The sequence below is a fragment of the Scyliorhinus canicula genome, chromosome 20, assembly GCF_902713615.1.
Source record: "Scyliorhinus canicula chromosome 20, sScyCan1.1, whole genome shotgun sequence".
In the NCBI taxonomy this organism is placed as follows: Eukaryota; Metazoa; Chordata; class Chondrichthyes; order Carcharhiniformes; family Scyliorhinidae; genus Scyliorhinus; species Scyliorhinus canicula.
In genome coordinates this window covers 24,381,031-24,398,232 of record NC_052165.1, presented here as the reverse complement: position 1 = coordinate 24,398,232, position 17,202 = coordinate 24,381,031, and the positions used below count along the sequence as shown (strand labels likewise).

General features: G+C 47.7%; 1 protein-coding gene across 1 annotated transcript in view; it reads left to right on the top strand.

Annotated features, from left to right (window-relative positions):
• The window catches only part of LOC119954975 (leucine-rich repeat-containing G-protein coupled receptor 5-like), a 201,701-nt gene that overhangs the window by 159,710 nt on the left and 24,789 nt on the right, over positions 1-17,202 (top strand). Inside the window, 5 exon segments of the mRNA XM_038780739.1 lie at positions 2,741-2,809; positions 7,687-7,758; positions 14,665-14,736; positions 14,847-14,915; positions 15,030-15,101. Of these exon segments, the coding sequence (XP_038636667.1) occupies positions 2,741-2,809; positions 7,687-7,758; positions 14,665-14,736; positions 14,847-14,915; positions 15,030-15,101 (354 nt within the window).

Sequence of the window (17,202 nt, the reverse complement as noted above, 5' to 3'; positions counted from 1 at the left end):
TTCTGTCCATTTCAAAAGCTGTAACTCTCTTCCCAAGAGTTGATGGTTTCATGTTTAATGCCTGGAGGCCGTGTGTTTGTTTGCTGCCACCTCTTTTGCTTTTGTGGCCTGGAGCGAGGAAAGGGAGGATGCAAGATGACCTACTCCAGCGCTAGAGAAGGCGAGAGGAAACTCTTTTGCTCTTCTGGCGTATTTGTTTGGTATCCCTGAGGGACTTTCCACTGATGCAAGACTACTGCTGGGTGCTGCGCGAGGGGAGAGAGAGAGGCAGATATATTCATTGTGGCAACTTGCTAGAACTGTTGCTGCAATTATTTTCCCGATTGCTGGTGACTTTATTTTATTGTATAATGTTTAATGCCTGGAGGCTGTGTGTTTGTTTGCTGCTGCCTGATTTGCTCCTGTGGCTTGGAACGAGGAAAGAGAGGGGGCAAGATGACCTGCTAGTAGTGGCGAGAAAAGGGGAAGGGATGCTCCTTTGCTCTTCTGATGTGCTTGGCATTGGTGTGCCTTTCCAGGGTATTGTAACGCTACCCCTGAGTGACTTTCCACTGATACAAACCTACTGCTGGGATCTGTGGGAGGGGGAGAGAATGGCAGGTCAGTTTGAATGCTGGTGACCTCATTGTACTGTTGGCTGCTTCATGTTTAAAGTGTGTTTGGTTTTCCTTGTATAAATGCACTGTTGTGGCATTGTGTTTGTCTCGAAATTCTGTAGCAAAAAGTTGTGGCGTGGTGCATTTTCCTTGTTGGATATATGGATTGGTGAGTAGTTTGTATTCAGTTTTTTGTATGAATGTATTGTTGATCGTTTAATAAACAAAATATTCTCAAGTGGATTCTCGTGGGTACATGTGCCATGTCTCAGACAAGTGTGATTGCCTCGCATTTCAATCAAACTGTGAGGCCTGGAAACTGACTGGACCCTGGGGGCATCAGCACCACTGTGCCAGCAGCCAACAATCACACACTCTCTGGAGGTGAGCTGCAGCACTGGGGATAATCCTGCGACCAGAGGGTGAGTGTGTGGAGGGAGGGTACCTGAGCTCGGTCCCCCGAATGTTCCCTGCAGGGGTCCAGCTCCGGGGTCTAGAGGCTCCCCCAGCACATCCGGCTCGTTGGATGACACTATGAGAGAAGACAGGGCACTTAAGGGTCGGGAGGCTTGGTACTTTGAGGGTCCCGGGTTGGAAGCCATAACTGATTGTCGGTCTCTCACCTTCTCCAATTCGTAACAATATGGATGGTATTGTGACCCCGCGGAAGCTGCCCTCGAGGTGCTGGAGGCAGTCCAGGTGGCCAGACACCGCAGACGGCAACAACAGCATCGACGCAGACATGAGCCGGCGCCACATGTGTAGGGGGCCGCTACACATCCTGCAGACCCGGCCACCCATCAGTCCCGGGAGAGACCAGGAGGGGAAGGCCAGCAACAGCTCAAGGTGTACCGGCGTCATTGACCATTTGAGAGGATGCTGGACAGCATGTGCCACAGGAGAGTCCACCTCAACAAGGGGATGGTGTGGAACCTGTGCCACGTCCTTGCGGACTCAACACCCTTTGGCGGGAAGGATACCCGTCGTGAAAGTCACTGAAGCCCTCAACTTTTACCCCACCAGTTGATTCCAGGGCTTGAGCAGGAACTTGCATGTCACATCACAACCTACAGCCCACAAGTGCATTCATAAAGTCACGGACGCCCTATATGCCCGTGCAGCTGACTACATAAACTTCGAGCTGAACCAAGCTCATCGATGTGCCTGGGCAGCAGGATTCTCCGCCATCAACAGGAAGTCCCAGGTCCAGGGGGTAATTGATGGTGCACATGTCATCTTCTATGCACCGCGGGGAGGTAGGGGGCGGGGTGGTCAGGGGGTGGCAGGCTGGACTGATGCCAGGAAGCCAGTGTCAACGAACCTGTGCAGCCTGGTGGAAGTTGTTGGTCTTCTTCCTGCACTGGACTGAGGTCCTCCTGGTCATGCTGCCCAAACTGACGGCCCCTGTCACTGCCTCCCAGGCGTCACTGACGGCCTTGTGGATGATCCTCTGACCCCCTCAGGGGAACAGGGTGTCCCGTCGCACCTCCACATCGTCCAGCAGCCTGGCCAGGTCAGTGTCTCCAAAGCGTGGAGCAGATCTCCATGGTGACATGGCTGTGTGCTGTCTGGAGTGTGTTCGGAGGTGTTTATGAGCTGCTCCCCCTTGTTAGCAGGGAGCTGCCGGGTTTGGACCAGGCAAATCAGCTGGCAGGATGGCTATTTCTGCTGTGAAGCCCATGGGGGATCATTCAGGCCCTAATTCACGTTAGATGCCGGCAGACATCTCGCCGGGTCAGCCATCGGGAAGCACCCAGGAAGTTGTACCTCTTGTCGCACTGAGTATTTCTCCCGTCAGATCGTGCCCTGTAGTGTTTTGGACATTACAACTTGAGATACCTTTGAAGGATAACAGTTCCTTAATGCATCAAGACTTAAAACATTACCTCAGTTTTTCAAAAGACCACCAAATTTTTAAAAATGTGTAAATTCATCCAATCCTTTGATTCAACTAAAATTTGCATGATTGTTGTTGTGATACTACATGTGTATTAAAAGCTTTAAGTGAAATGAAGCTCTTAAAGCATGAAATGTTGATCACGTGACTGTGCACTCACCTATTCATCTGCAATCTAACTAAATTCATTCTGATTGCGACTGCAGATGATCTTGTTACATTTCCTAATATTTGTTGTTTCCTACAGAGATTTGAACTACAACAATCTGGATGAATTTCCCGTTTCAATAAAGACATTAACCAACCTTAAGGAATTGTAAGTACCCAATTCAATTCAGTTCAATTCAATTCCACTTGAAGATCCATAAGGAAATCCATACAGAAATCTATTTTGGGCAACATTGTTCGTTCATTTAAAAATATAATTGAACAAGAGCAACAAAAGAAAGAAAATCACCCAATCACAGAGATCCAAATTTGATTGAAACATGTATTAAAATACTATTCCAACGCATTGAAATAATCAGTCAGTGAGTCCCACCCTGACTGCCTATCCTTGTCCATGCATCAAATTCCTGTTTAAAGTTCTTATAAAGAGGGGCAGCAAGGTAGCACAGTGGTTAGCATAGTTGCTTCACAGCTCCAGGGTCTCAGGTTCGATTCCTGGCTTGGGTCACTGTCTGTGCGGAATCTGCACATTCTCCCCGTGTCTGTGTGGGTTTCCTCCGGGTGCTCCGATTTCCTCCCACAGTCCAAAGATGTGCAGGTTAGGTGGATTGGCCATGCTAAATTGCCCTTAGTGTCCAAAAAAGGTGAGGTAGGGTTACGGGGATAGGATGGAGGTGCAGGGATAGGGTGGAAGTGTGGGCTTAGGTAGGATGGTATTTCCAAGGGCTGATGCAGACTTGATGGGCTGAATGGCCTCCTTCTGCACTGTAAATTCTATGATTCCATGAAATTAGTTCAGGGGTCAATTTATCCTGCATCTGAATTAGCCTTTTTCCCTAAATTCAACCAGCAGTAATACTGAGACAATGGGGAATTCTCATTGTTCGTGACCTTTATTTTTGACAAGATTCTTCGAGATCAGATTTCATCAAGAAAGATCTGGGACTGGAATCTCCTTCCCCCAGCCATGTGTTTCTCGGGGGCATGCCATTCGCTGGCAGCGGGAGTCTCTACTCCCGCCGCTGGTCAATAGGATTTCTTATTAAAGCCACCCCACACCGTCGGGAAACCTATGAGCGGGTGTGTGTTGCCGGCAGCAACAGAGAATTCTGCTCACCTACGACCCTTGCTACCTGGTTCAATAATCTCCGTCCCCTTCTATGTACAAGTACTAAGAGCAACACATTCAAAAAGTCATCAATTACAGCCATAAAGAAGAGATTCATGATTGCAGGATCTGCTCGAGATTAAACTATTCTGAGGTAGTATAACTATGAATGTCCCTTGCCCTCCATATCTGAACACTGTTCCTTCCAATTCAACCTATCATCTTCTTTGACATCTAGATAATAAGTTGAATTAGAGCAAAGATGTGAGGGCCAAGGGACAGACATGATGCTATCAGGATTCCAATTTGGTCAGTAGAAGCAGCTTAATCATTAAAGTAATTAAGCCACAGTCCCACCCGCTGTGTGGGTTTTCGGTGTTATTAGGATTCCGCCCCGTGAATTTTGAGGCCATCTTTTTGTCTGCTTTTATGACATAGCAATAATGTCAATTCCACTCTTCTTCTTTCCCGTATTAAGTGAGCTACTCCAGACATGGAATCGGATAACACTGATCCTGATCTTGGATCAGAAGAGAAAATGACTGAATGAGATACTGTCGCTGCATTAAAAATCTGCTGTAATTACAGTCAGTACTTCTGGAGTTTGCTCTTTTGGAAATGTTTACACCTTTTTGCCTACGCTCTGAAGTGCCCGTACCAGCCTCCCCGGACAGGTGCCGGAATGTGGCGACTAGGGGATTTTCACAGTAACTTCATTGACGCCTACTCGTGACAATAAGCGATTTTCATTTTCATTTCATTCAAGTGACTACAAAAATTGCAGACTATAAAAATAGCCAGGCGAAAAGTAAATTGCTATAGTTTTTTAATTCCAGGTAATGGTTAAATCTGCTTTGGTGCCTGCACAAATCGACAAGGCAGGACCTGCGATAAATCAAAACATTTCAGTTGTGGGAGTTTCACTGGTTCTAAACAATACCTTGTTAGATCACTGACTGCAGAAGTCGGGGTGGGGGGGGGGGGGGGGGGGGGGGGGGTTGAACAATGGTCAGGCTCCTTCCACAATGGGGAGGATTAGCTGAAGAAACATCCAGAGACTCTTCTGGCAGGATACCAGGCAGCTGGTCCAAAGTCATATTGGCAGGTTGTTCACAGGTGATCAAAATATAGAATTCCTACCGTGTATAAGGAGGCCATTCATCAATCCTGCACAGACCCTCGAAAAGAGCACCCTACCAAGGCCCACTCCACACCCCCACCCTATCCCCATAACCAGACTTAACCAGCATGTAGTTGTACACTAAGGGGCAATTTAGCACGGCCAATCCACCTAACCTAGACATCTTTGGACACGGAAGGAAAGCGGAGCACCCGGAGGAAATCCATGCAGTCACGGGGAGAAAGTGCAAACTCCACACAGACAGTGACCCAAGCGGGAATCGAACCTGAGTCTCTAGCACTGTGAGGCACCAGCGCTAACCACTGTGCCACCTTGCCACCCCATGCGCCGAGACGCATGGCATTAGAATATCCGGGGGACTAGAGAGCAAAAGAAAGAAGGAGATTTCAAGATTTTTACATTTCCAAATATTTTGTAACCAGCACTTCTTTTAAAAAGTGGGAGAAAGAGCAATGGTTAGAATTTCACCCCCCCCCCCCCCCCCCCCTCCCCAACCTCTGGGTTCTGAGGTGGGTAGGGGGTGGGGAGTGTGAAATTGCATAGACTGGATTCCCTCCCGGACCCTGCCTGCCCTGACATGGTTTTACACTGGGGCAAGCAAGGCCTCGTATCTCAAGGCTGTCATCCCCAATTAAGTGGCTACAGGGCCGTTCCTGCCCAGTCTCAATTTTGTACACAGGTGATAGCTCAGGCAGGGAAACAAGTCAATTAAGATGGTTGGATCTCGGGCAGGAGGGGGGTTTGCCTCCATCAGAAGTCCCCTTCTGACTGGGGCACCTCCCCTTCAGGTCCGATGACCTGCAGACCTCCCCTTCTCTGGCCTAACCCCGCACCCCTGCCCCCCTCTGGCTATTTCCCAGACTTTCCCACCCTGGGACCCTGCCATTTAGCTTGCCCTCCTGTTCCCCGGACTTCGTGCTGGGCCGTTTCCTGCAGTGCTTTTTCCGGCCATTGCAGCATTCTGCCTGGAAGCACTGGAGAACTACCAGCCAATCAAATTGGCTGGGCAGCTCTCCAAAGCAGGACCTCCTCCCGAGTGAGGGACAGAAGTCCCACCTTGTGCCAATTAACCCTCCTGAGAACATAATATGGCATCAGGGCTGCTGGAATTGACAGGGTGCCAACTCTTCAGGGACCCCCTGCCAGTCTGAAAATTCAGGCCCATGTCTTTGTCAGTTCTAGATTTGACTTCTGACACCAGTCTCATTGGTGTCCCAAGCTCCACACTGTCTAAACCTCAATTTCCCCAGAATCTCATTACCACCTGTCACCACTGCCGTCCCCATCTCCATTAGCTCTCAAGCCAATACCCTATCAAAATCAGAAACTTTGTCTTCATTTGTATATCTCTCTACAGTCTCCCCCAGCCGCCTTCTACTTCTGCACACCTGAAATCCCCATCCCTCTGTCCCACCTTCATGGCAGAACCTTCAACAATCTCGCTCAGAGACCCTAGGACTTTCTATCCAAACACCTTGGGCTGGATTCTCCATTTTGGAGACTAAGTCCCCACGCCATCATGAAAACTGTGGCCTTTTACGCCAGGAAAACTGGCGTCAAAAGGCCAGAGATTCCCTGTTTTGCTGGGGGCTAGCAGGGCGGCAGCCTAGAGCTCACAGCTCTGGCTGCCAATACGGCCCCCAGCACTTCCGGTTCAGAGGCCGCGCATGCACACAGCGGCGGCCTGCAGCAGCCGCGCCGTGCTCCATGGCTGATTCAGCCGCTGACCTGGACCGCCAAAGTAGTGCCCCGCATCGGCCGCTCGCACGCCCTGGACCGCCCACCCACATTGCCCCCAGCCCCGAATGAAACCCACCCCCTGCCCGCCGATCGGCCCTCCCCCAACTGTGGGGGCCCCGGATCGAGTCGCGAGATTCCTGAATGGTTGGGACCATGAGAGTCCCACGCCATCGGGAACTTGGCCGGTCGGGGATGGAGTATCAGGGTGCGGGCCAGTGGATACTTGGTGTGGTGTACTCCTAGGATACGCCGCTTTCAGGTGGCAGAGAATTTTTTAAACGCCGCCGCTCCTGATTCGACGCCAAATTACATTCTCCACCCCGTCGCGGAACGGGATTTCGGTGTTGGGGGTCGGAGAATCTAGCCCCCTATCTTTCTTCCAAGACCCTCCCAATTTTAAATGTCTCCCTAAAATGTACCTTGTCAACCACTCCTTTGACCACCTCCCCTAATTTTCCTCCTCATCCTGCTTTGGTCTGATATTGTTATGCATTTATCATGTAATGTGCGTCAGAAGCAATTTTTTCTGAGCTGCTATATAATAATATACCTGCTGTGGCAATTCATGTGAGACCATCTCACAGCATTTCATGCAACAAATGACTTCTGACAAGCAGCAATTGTCGTGCAGCAAATGTGCTCAGGCACATAGGGAAGAGAAGTAGGAGTGAGCCATTCGGCCCATCGAGCCAGCTGCACCATTCAATAAGTCATTCTAATCACCCACTCCCAGCCCTCTGGGGTAGAGAATTCCAAAGATCCATCAGCCTCTGAGTGAAGAAATTCCTCCTCATCCCAGTTCCAAATTATCTATCCTTAATTCTGAGACTGTGTACCCTGGTTCTGGATTCACCAGCCAGGGGAAACATCCAGTCTACATGTCCCCTGTCACACCCATAGAAACACTTTGTAAGTTTTTGTTTATGGGGTTTTAGGTGAATCCACACAACATGAAAGAACAAATTAACTTTCTGAGATAACGTTAACCCTTTGGAACTCTAGAGTAATTGTTCATTTGATATAAATTATCTTTCAGGGGGTTTCACAGCAACAACATACAATCAATCCCTGAACATGCATTTGTTGGCAATCCATCACTTCTAACAATGTAAGTTTTGTTTAAAATTTACTTTTACATCCTAAATTGCAATGTAGGCTGGGTTTAGATTCCGGTTTCATAGAATTTACAGTGCAGAAGGAGGTCATTCAGCCCATCGAGTCTGCACCGGCCCTTGGAACGAGCACCCTACCCAAGCCCACACCTCCATCCTATCCCCGTAACCCACCCAACCCAACCCAACCTTTTTGAACACTAAGGGCAATTTAGCATGGCCAATCCACCTCACCTGCACATCTTTGGACTGTGGGAGGAAACCAGAGCACCCGGAGGAAACCCATGCAGACACGGGGAGAACGGGGAGACTCTGCACAGACAGTGACCCAAGCCGGGAATCGAACCTGGGGCGGTGGAGTTGTGAAGCAACCGTGCTAACCACTATGCTACCATGCTACCCAGTTTTAGTTTTTGCTCACTTTTTAAATCGACAAACTTACAGTTGTCCAATTTGTTATTCAGGGCAATTAGTTACATTATATATAGTTGGCTTACTATACATAATAATGTATATCATGTAAGAGTTTATACTCATTATTCATTAATTGATGCAAATTTACGGAAAGAATTTCCAATATGCACTCAAACCTCACTTCAACTATTTTTCAAATGTTGGTGCTTATTCTTAACCCATTAAAAATATATTCTTGTCCTCTTCCATAAGTGTCTATTTATATTTTAAAATCTGCTCCTTTTCCATTAAGATCAGATTATATTTTGTGACTATTTCTTTCTAAGTATTACTTGCATTCCAATAGCTTTATTAAGCTGACTATCCCTTTGAGATTTGGCCCTAGACTTTCCCTACATAATAATAATCTTTACTGGTGTCATAAGTAGGCTTACACTGTGACATTTAAGTTATTGTGAAACTCTCCTCGTCGCCACATTCCGGTGCCTGTTTGTGGGCACTGAGGAAAAATTTAGAATGTTCAATTCAACTAAGAAGCGCGTCTTTCGGGACTTGTGGGAGAAAACCGGAGCACCCAGAGGAAACGCACGGAGACACAGGGAGAACGTGCAGACACCGCACAGATAGTGACCCATGCCGGGTATCGAACCTAGCACCCTGGCGCTGTGAAGCAACAATGCTAACCACTGTGCTACCATGCCACCCATGTGCTACCCACTGGACCTGACGTGCTATCGACTGGAGCTGGTTTTGAGTGAATATGTTACCTTCCCCATGCCTTGTTATATTAGCGTACCCTCTCTGCAAAGGCATTGGTATCGCTTCAGTTTCAGTGAAGTCCATCCTTTTGGATAGAATTGTTCCATCCTGCATCGTGAATTCAACTTTCTTACTTTCCTCTCCTTACCCAGCATCTCTCTTCTCACTTAGGTAATCCTTTGGGAAAATCCCTCGGGATCGAGGGTGACGCTTCCACACTGGTTTGATGGGTTCTGAAATGGCTGCTTAATTCAATGTGCAATCTGCAATGTGTAACCCTAATTTGCAGACCCTGCCACACACGGAGCCGGGTTGTGCTTGGAGGATTGGATGGATGAGTTATTTAGTGAGTCGTGCAGTCTCTCCAAAGCCTCAACTTGAAACCTCTCCATGTTCCGAATGAAGTCTCTCAATGTGCTCAGTGCCTTCCCAAAACCCTCTCCATTTTGGTCAGTCACAAGTCTGGGTCTTTCATGAGTTGGTAGAAATGTTTGCCGTCTTCCGGGTTGCTTTGAGGACATCTCTGAAGTGTTTCTACTGTCCTTCTGTAGGCCTCCTGCCATAACCGAGGTCCGCGAAGATTTGCTTTGGACGTTCGGTTTCAGGCAAACAAACTGACATAACGGCCCACTGGAGCTGGTTTTGAGTGAAAATGCTGGGCAAGTTGGTTTGGGAAAGGACGCTGTTGTTGGACCACTTTTCTTGCCACTGGATTTGGAGGATCTTATGAAGGCACCGCTGCTGGTACTTCTCCAGTGCTTTGAGGTGCCTGCTGTTGTGTCCAAGTTTCTGAACGATACAGGAGCCTGTGGTTGACTGTTGCCTGCAAAACATGATTTTAGTCTCAGGTTTGAGATTCTGGGCCTCAAATACTCTTCCTTCGCTAGCCAAAGACTGAGAGGGCACATTGGAAACGATGCTGAAGAGATTCCCTGCTGTCTGCCACAGGCAAACACCTCTTTCTAATATCTGAAGAGTTCCTTCCAGAGTCGTAGTGCCATTTTCATCCATCGAGATGCACCACAGATATGAACAGCATGGAACAGCACTAACCGTTGTACATGACCTTTCTTGACCTCACAAAGCCTCCAACTCTGTTAACCATGAACCATAAAAACAGCATGAGTGACCCACGCCATCGGGAACTCAGCCCATCGGGGGCGGAGCATCGGGGGGAGGACCTCAGATAACATCCTGAGGCCGTCCATACGGCGTACAGGAGTACACCATTTTGGAGGGAGCAGAGCATCACAAAAGCGGCGCCGCCCCGATTTCGGCGCCAACATGGATTCTCCAGCCAATCGCAAAACACGATTTCGGCGTCGGAGACCGGAGAATCACGGCCCATATGTTTCTTTATTCATGTATTTGATTTCAAAGTGAGCCATGACTTTACTGTCTTCTGCTACTGTTGCAAGTTCTTCTAGTCTTTCGATTATGTCCTTAGCTCTGGCAGCAGGGAACCATTGAAACATTTGGAGCTCACCGCTGTAGAAAATAGGCCAGTGAATTGCTCAGTATGTCAATCACTGCTGCTGGTACACAAGGACCTCAGCAATCTAGACAATCTTGGATAGTGCTGTCTCTCACCATGCTGCCCAAACTAACCTCCTCACGATGAACTGCATGCTTGGTTAGCACTTAAATACCTGTGGGATAATTCCAGTAGCATAGCTATTTGCTGCACCTCTGAATCCTGCCTCAATCTGTTTCCTTTGAAGATAGTCACACATCCCTCTCTTTCTACATCACCCGTATGTCACTCTTGGCTGACCATGTTCGAGAGGGAATAATCCAGAAACCCATCTTCCTCTCTGATGCTGCAGAGTTCAACCATATGCTGCTTAAACACAGTTCCTTTGCTCCAGAGGCTCGTTCCTCTGTTAATTAATAGAAATATGTTGCCTTTGAAGATGCTGAAAATCCTCAATGGACGACACAATCAATCAATTTCTGCAAGCATCTAATGGGTACCCTTGCTCTCTATTCCATTGGTGTCTAATGTAATAAATACACAGTTTTAATCCGAATGGTAGACAGTTCTTTCCAAAGACAAGTGAAGGCTGAACTCCTGATGAGACAGAACTCTTTTAGTCTGTTGCAGTTTGATATTGAGCTGTTGTTAATCTTTTGACATTATGCTATCTTAACATTCATAGTAACTTAAGTACAACAGGAAAAACTGCTAATCAGAGAAATTAATAATTATATTTCTCTTAGTGCTCTAGGGCAGCACGGTAGCATAGTGGTTAGCATTGTGGTTTCACAGCACCAGGGTCCCAGGTTCGATTCCCCGCTGGGTCACTGTCTGTGCGGAGTCTGCACATTCTCCCCGTGTCTGTGTGGGTTTCCTCCAGGGGCTCCGGTTTTCTCCCACAGTCCAAAGACGTGCAGGTTAGGTGGATTGGCCATGATCAATTGCCCTTAGTGACCAAAAAGGTTAGGAGGGTTTATTGGGTTAAAGGGAAAGGGTGGAAGTGAAGGCTTAAGTGGGTCGGTGCAGATTCGATGGGCCAAATGGCCTCCTTCTGCACTGTATGTTCTATGTTCTAATGCTGCCTCAAACCTACTTATATAGAAGGTCCAAATAAACAACTTTAAAGAACTCCTTGTGATGAGAAACTACAATTAGTAAATGCAAATTAATTTAAATTTTCAGCCCTGATGCACTATCAATTACACAAAGATGAGAGTAGGATGTAACCGAGGCTTTATTACACTGAGATGTGTGGCCTCCTACAGCAGCTGATGAAATGGCTGCTGTATGGGGCACACACATATTTATACCCTGCCTACTGGGCGGAGCCAGCTGGCAGGGATCTACCCCCGTACCTGTAGTACAGGGGCCTTACCGTAAAGCACCTATATATACAGTATATACATCAGTGGTGACTACCACAAGCCCCAAACACTCTGAGGACAAGCTCCACACTCGTCGAGCATTTCATGCTACACCAGCCTCGTGTAGTTCAAGATTTAAGATGAGGGGAGAAGGTGAGAACCCTCATTAGTCAAACAGCCAGTTACTTTCTCTTCTAGGCTCACAGATAAGGAGCACTGACAGCGATGGAATTTTACTTTAACCCCACTTTAACCTCTGTAGTCAAGCGAACAGGGCAAGGAGAAAAATCTCGAGGAGGTCAAACAAATACATTGAAAAGAACATTTAGGGAGTGAAATTAGTCCAACCAAGTAGCACAAAAAGAGCAATAAGAAATTGACAGCCTGTTATGAAATGGGCCAGTTTTACGTTTCCATTGATCTCAGTCAAAAATTTGCATTAGCTTCTTCGATATGATTTGCAAAATATTGCCAAGATTTTAAATTTCAGATCACGTAGAAGTGACAGGGAAATGAGCCACGTCTCTAAAAGGAGTGTGAGCTTTTGTTCTATCAACCCCAGTGAGGATGTGGTGGTGAAAATCTAGCTGCTGATTCGCTGTGAACCTGTTTTGTGATACTGGTGTGAATTGCCTTCACCCACTTAGACTTTAGAATCATTTAACAGTCATCAATTTTCTGCTCTCTTGAATGGTTATTTGGAGTACTTGAGTTATCCCCCCCCCCCCCCCCCCCCCCCCCCCCCCCCCGGGGCCTGGCAGTCATATTATAAATATGATAATGTCAATGGATAAAAGATTGTGCTACAGAGATCTGTTTATAGTCTGTTGTTGTGAAATTTAGTGCAAAATAGTTTGGGACACAATAGATGTGAGCCCACATCTCTGAGTCAGTTATGTGGAATATACAGTTGCTGAGGGAATTATTGTATAATATTGCTACAAATATGAAGTTCATTGGCACGTTATGTTGTGGGACTGCGTCTTTAATTTAGGATTAAATGGAGGAAGGAAGGGGGGTCACATGACATGTACTGAATTCTGCCCGGCAACAAACTTGGTGGCAAGGTGTTCATGGATGTAGATGTGGCTGGATCATTTGTGCTGACTCTGGATCGAGTGTTAATCTCCAAGTCTAACAGGAGGAGTTAGGAGTGTCAGGCTTAATAAATTAATATTTTAAACTGTCTATTTAATTCCAAGATATAATAGAGGTGGGGGGTCTAGAGGATATCTATGAAGCATTTTTACCTGGATACAGGGCCCAACGTGATTCACATTGCCACGGAGCTGGACATCAAGAGGGCAAGAGTCCATAGCAAGCTATTGTAACATTGGTTTACACAGTTCTCTACGGTACCATTAAACCTGACAGAAATAAGTCAGTCTGCAAGAATCTGAGAGAGAGAAAGCAAAGAGAGAGGTGGTCAGTCCTGCACCCGACTGCAGGTTTCCTTGGATGTTCCTGTCTCCACCTGATGTGCATCAGCAACTTTGTGGTGCCCACCAAATTGTGCCCCAGAAGCCTGATCACTAATGTTGTCCACCGAGGTGTGTGTCTCTGCCCTGGCAGAAGGTAGGGTGACAGCTGTAACCCCCTGGATGGTGGTCTCCTCGGAGCTCTCCTGCAGATGGTCTGGCCTCATCAGATGGAGATCCTGCGAGAGAAGCCTGGTCAGGTCAGCATCGTTGACTTGTGTGTTGACTGGGAGTGAGTGGTGACGGTACGTTTAAAACCAGCTCCCTCTTGTTTCTGGCGTGACACTGTAGTGCCAGTCTGGCAAAACTGACAGCAAGAAGCTTGTGGGGGAATCACTTCCGGCACTAAGTCCTATTAAATACGGGCCTCGATTTCACCACCGCGACCTTCGGAAACACCCCGGCAATCACGGCCAAAAATACACTTTGCGGATTTTCCATTAAATCGTTGGGCGGGATTCTCCGACCCCCCCCCCGCCGGGTCGGAGAATCGCCGGGTGGCGGCGTGAATCCCGTCCCCGCCATCCGCCGAATTCTCCAGCGCCGGAGATTCGGCGGGGACGGGAATCGCGCCGCACCGGTCGTACGGCCGCTCGCAGCTGCCCCCCCCCCGGCGATTCTCCGACCTGTGATGGGCCGAAGTCCCGCTCGTTCTATGCAGGTTCCGCCGGCGTAAATTGAACTAGGTCCCTTACCGGCGGGACCTGATGGCGCGGGCGGGCTCCAGGGTCCTGGGGGGAGGCGCGGGACGATCTGGCCCCAGGGGGTGTTCCCATGGTGGCCTGGCCCGCGATCGGGGCCCACGGATCCGTGGGCGGGCCTGGGCCGTGGGGGCACTCTTTTCTTACTCGCCGGCCGTGTAAGCCTCCGCGATGGCCGGCGCGAAGGTGAACCCCCCCCACCCCCGCTCATGCGTGGGGATGACGTCAGCAGAAGCTGATGATCCCGCGCATGCTGGCGGAGTCCCTTCGCCCCGGCTGGCACAGCGCCAAAGGCCTTCCACGCCGGCTGGCGGGGTGCAAACCACTCCGGCGCCGGCCTAGCCTCTGAAGGTGCGGAGGATTCCACACCTTTGGGGTGGCCAACGCCGGAGTGGTTCACGACACTCCGTCCCGCCGGGACCCCCCGCCCCATCGGGTACGGGAGAATCCCGCCCGTTAAATCCGCCCAACATTTCAGGTGCAATTTGACTTAAGAGCATTCTTTGTTTTTACTTCACATTATAAATTATTTATTAAAGCCTTATTCAGCCCTGTGTTTAAATTTTGTAACTTGTTAGTAGTCTAAGTTGGGCTGATCAAAATCAAACATGAATTGAAAATTCAAAGCATTGGGTTCTTGAGCTAATAACCATTCCAAAGATGCACTGTTGAAAGCATAGGTTCGAGTAAAATGTGTTTATCTTTGCAGCCATTTCTATGACAATCCTATTCAATTTGTTGGAAAGTCTGCTTTTCAACATCTACCGGAGTTACGAATACTGTAAGTATATCAGAAAAGTTAAACCCTCATATCCTTGAGATTTCATGGAAGATTTATCAGCCAAAAAACTATATTAGCTTCGTAAATATTAATCCAATTTCTCTTTCTAGCTCACTAAATGGAGCCACAGAAATAACTGAATTTCCCGAACTTACTGGAACCCTAAGTCTAGAAAGTCTGTAAGTTTTCCAAAATCCAGCTTTGAACAATTTAACTGATATTACACAAAATAAGACTACATCTGATTAGGTATTTTACTTACCAAGGCTAACTTGAATCTTTTATTTTGTTAGGACTCTGACAGGAGCACGAATTGTCTCTCTTCCGAGCACTGTTTGCCAGCAGCTACCAAATTTGCAAGTCTTGTAAGTTATAAATGACTTAAGCTGCCAATAATTAAAAATAAACAGACTCAGCCTAATGTGTTTTAAAATCTTTCAAAAGTTAGAAAACTGTCACGATCTCTCCAACAAAATGCGTGATCATTTCTTCATCCAGTAACTTCATTGAAGCCTACTTGTGACAATAAGTCATTATTATTATTATCCTCTTCCAGTCTCGTTAATGATAAAGTAACCTGGTATCATGTCTGAAGGTTTCTGTGCCAGATTATTGAATTAATGAGTAGCCTTTTAAAGAAACCTCTGCCATTAGGCCTCTATCTGCCTTGAAGAAGTAATGGAATGTGGAAAAACTACTGGAGGACGGCTGACGATTGCGGGTATACATTCATCATTGGTTGGTGACCAGCTTGCCCCTGGGCTATTGGCATCCTTAAGTGGGAGGGCCTCCAAGCAGCAAAGACAGGCACCGCTTGAAGAGCCCCTCACAATTACTTTCCCCACCCTGCTGAGCTGGCCCCACCCACAGGCCCTCCGGGCCTCCAGCGATGCTTCTGGCCCAGGGCCTGCTGCAGTCCCAGCAGTGGCCACTGCAACCAGTGGTGCTGCTGGGACTGAAGAAATGCTGGCTCTCTTACTGGCCAGCAGCTCTTGAATCTGGAAAAGTCCTGTTACACAGGACTTCAGGCAACCAACTGCCTGAGCCAAGAGTCTTTGCTTCATTGCAGGCAGAGGTGGGCTAGCCTCCGACTTTCCAACTGATGGCTGGGGCCACTGCTTTTGTGTTAAATCGTGGTCCATGTTTCTGGAGAAGAGCAGAGAACATTAGGAAAATTATATACATTAATTTTTAAATAGGGAAACTTGTGACGGGAGGGAGTGGTGGTGGGGTGTTTTGATGGGAGGCATGGTAGCACAGTGGTTGGCACAGTTACTTCACAGCTCCAGGGTCTCAGGTTCGATTCCCGGCTTGGGTCACTATGCGGAGTCTGCACGTTCTCCCCTTGCCTGCGTGGATTTCCTCCGGGGGCCCCGGTTTCCTCCCACAGTCCAAAGATGTGCAGGTCAGTTGGACTGGCCATGATAAATTGCCCATAGGTTAGGTGGGGTTACTGGGTCACGGGGAAAGAGCCTTAGGTGGTGTGCTCTTTCCGAGAGCCGGTGAAGACCCAATGGGCCGAGTGGCCTTCTTCCTCTCTGTAAATTCTATGACTTTGCGCGGTAGTCAACGTTTCTATTGAAGTTAACAATGAATTACCATTGAAATCATTAGAAATAAAAATTGAATGAGATATAAATCCAGCTGCCACTCTTGCTGAGAAATGGAATTGCATTTTTAATGTATTTTAATGCATTTTAAGGTGATTTCAAATTATGGCACCCATCTATGTTTAAAAATGAACCCCAGTTGTTTTCCCAATGTGTTAACTGTGTTTATATATTTGTGTTGGCTCCAATATATTGGGCTGGATTTGGATGGAGTTAGTAGTTGGACAGCATTGATAATGAAGTGTCAGCCTTTGTGGTCATTACCCCCTCTTAATCTGATGGCAACTTCAGGACGTCAGGCAGGCTCAGATTGGCGTCTGAGGTTACAGTCTGTCACTCAGGGCTCCAACACAGGTTGGGCCGTGGACTCGGCCCATCCACCCAGACCCAGTAATCACTGAAGTCAAGCAAGAACTTCACTTTTCCTGGCACCACATCCCCTTAAAATGTTGTTCAATCAGGTGTAATTGGGTTTTAACAGCGATGTAACGAATCAAATTTAACAAATAACATTATCCCGAAAATGAAGTTTGTAACAGTGGAGTGCTGTTACATAAGAACTAGGAGCAGGAGTAGGCCATCTGGCCCCTCGAGCCTGCTCCGCCATTCAATGAGATCATGGCTGATCTTTTGTGGACTCAGTTCCACTTTCCGGCCCGAACACCATCACCCTTGATCTTTTTATTCTTCAAAAAACTATCTATCTTTACCTTAAAAACATTTAATGAAGGAGCCTCAACTGCTTCACTGGGCAAGGAATTCCATAGATTCACAACCCTTTGGGTGAAGAAGTTCCTCCTAAACTCAGTCCTAAATAAACTTCCCCTTATTTTGAGGCTATGTCCCCTAGTTCTGC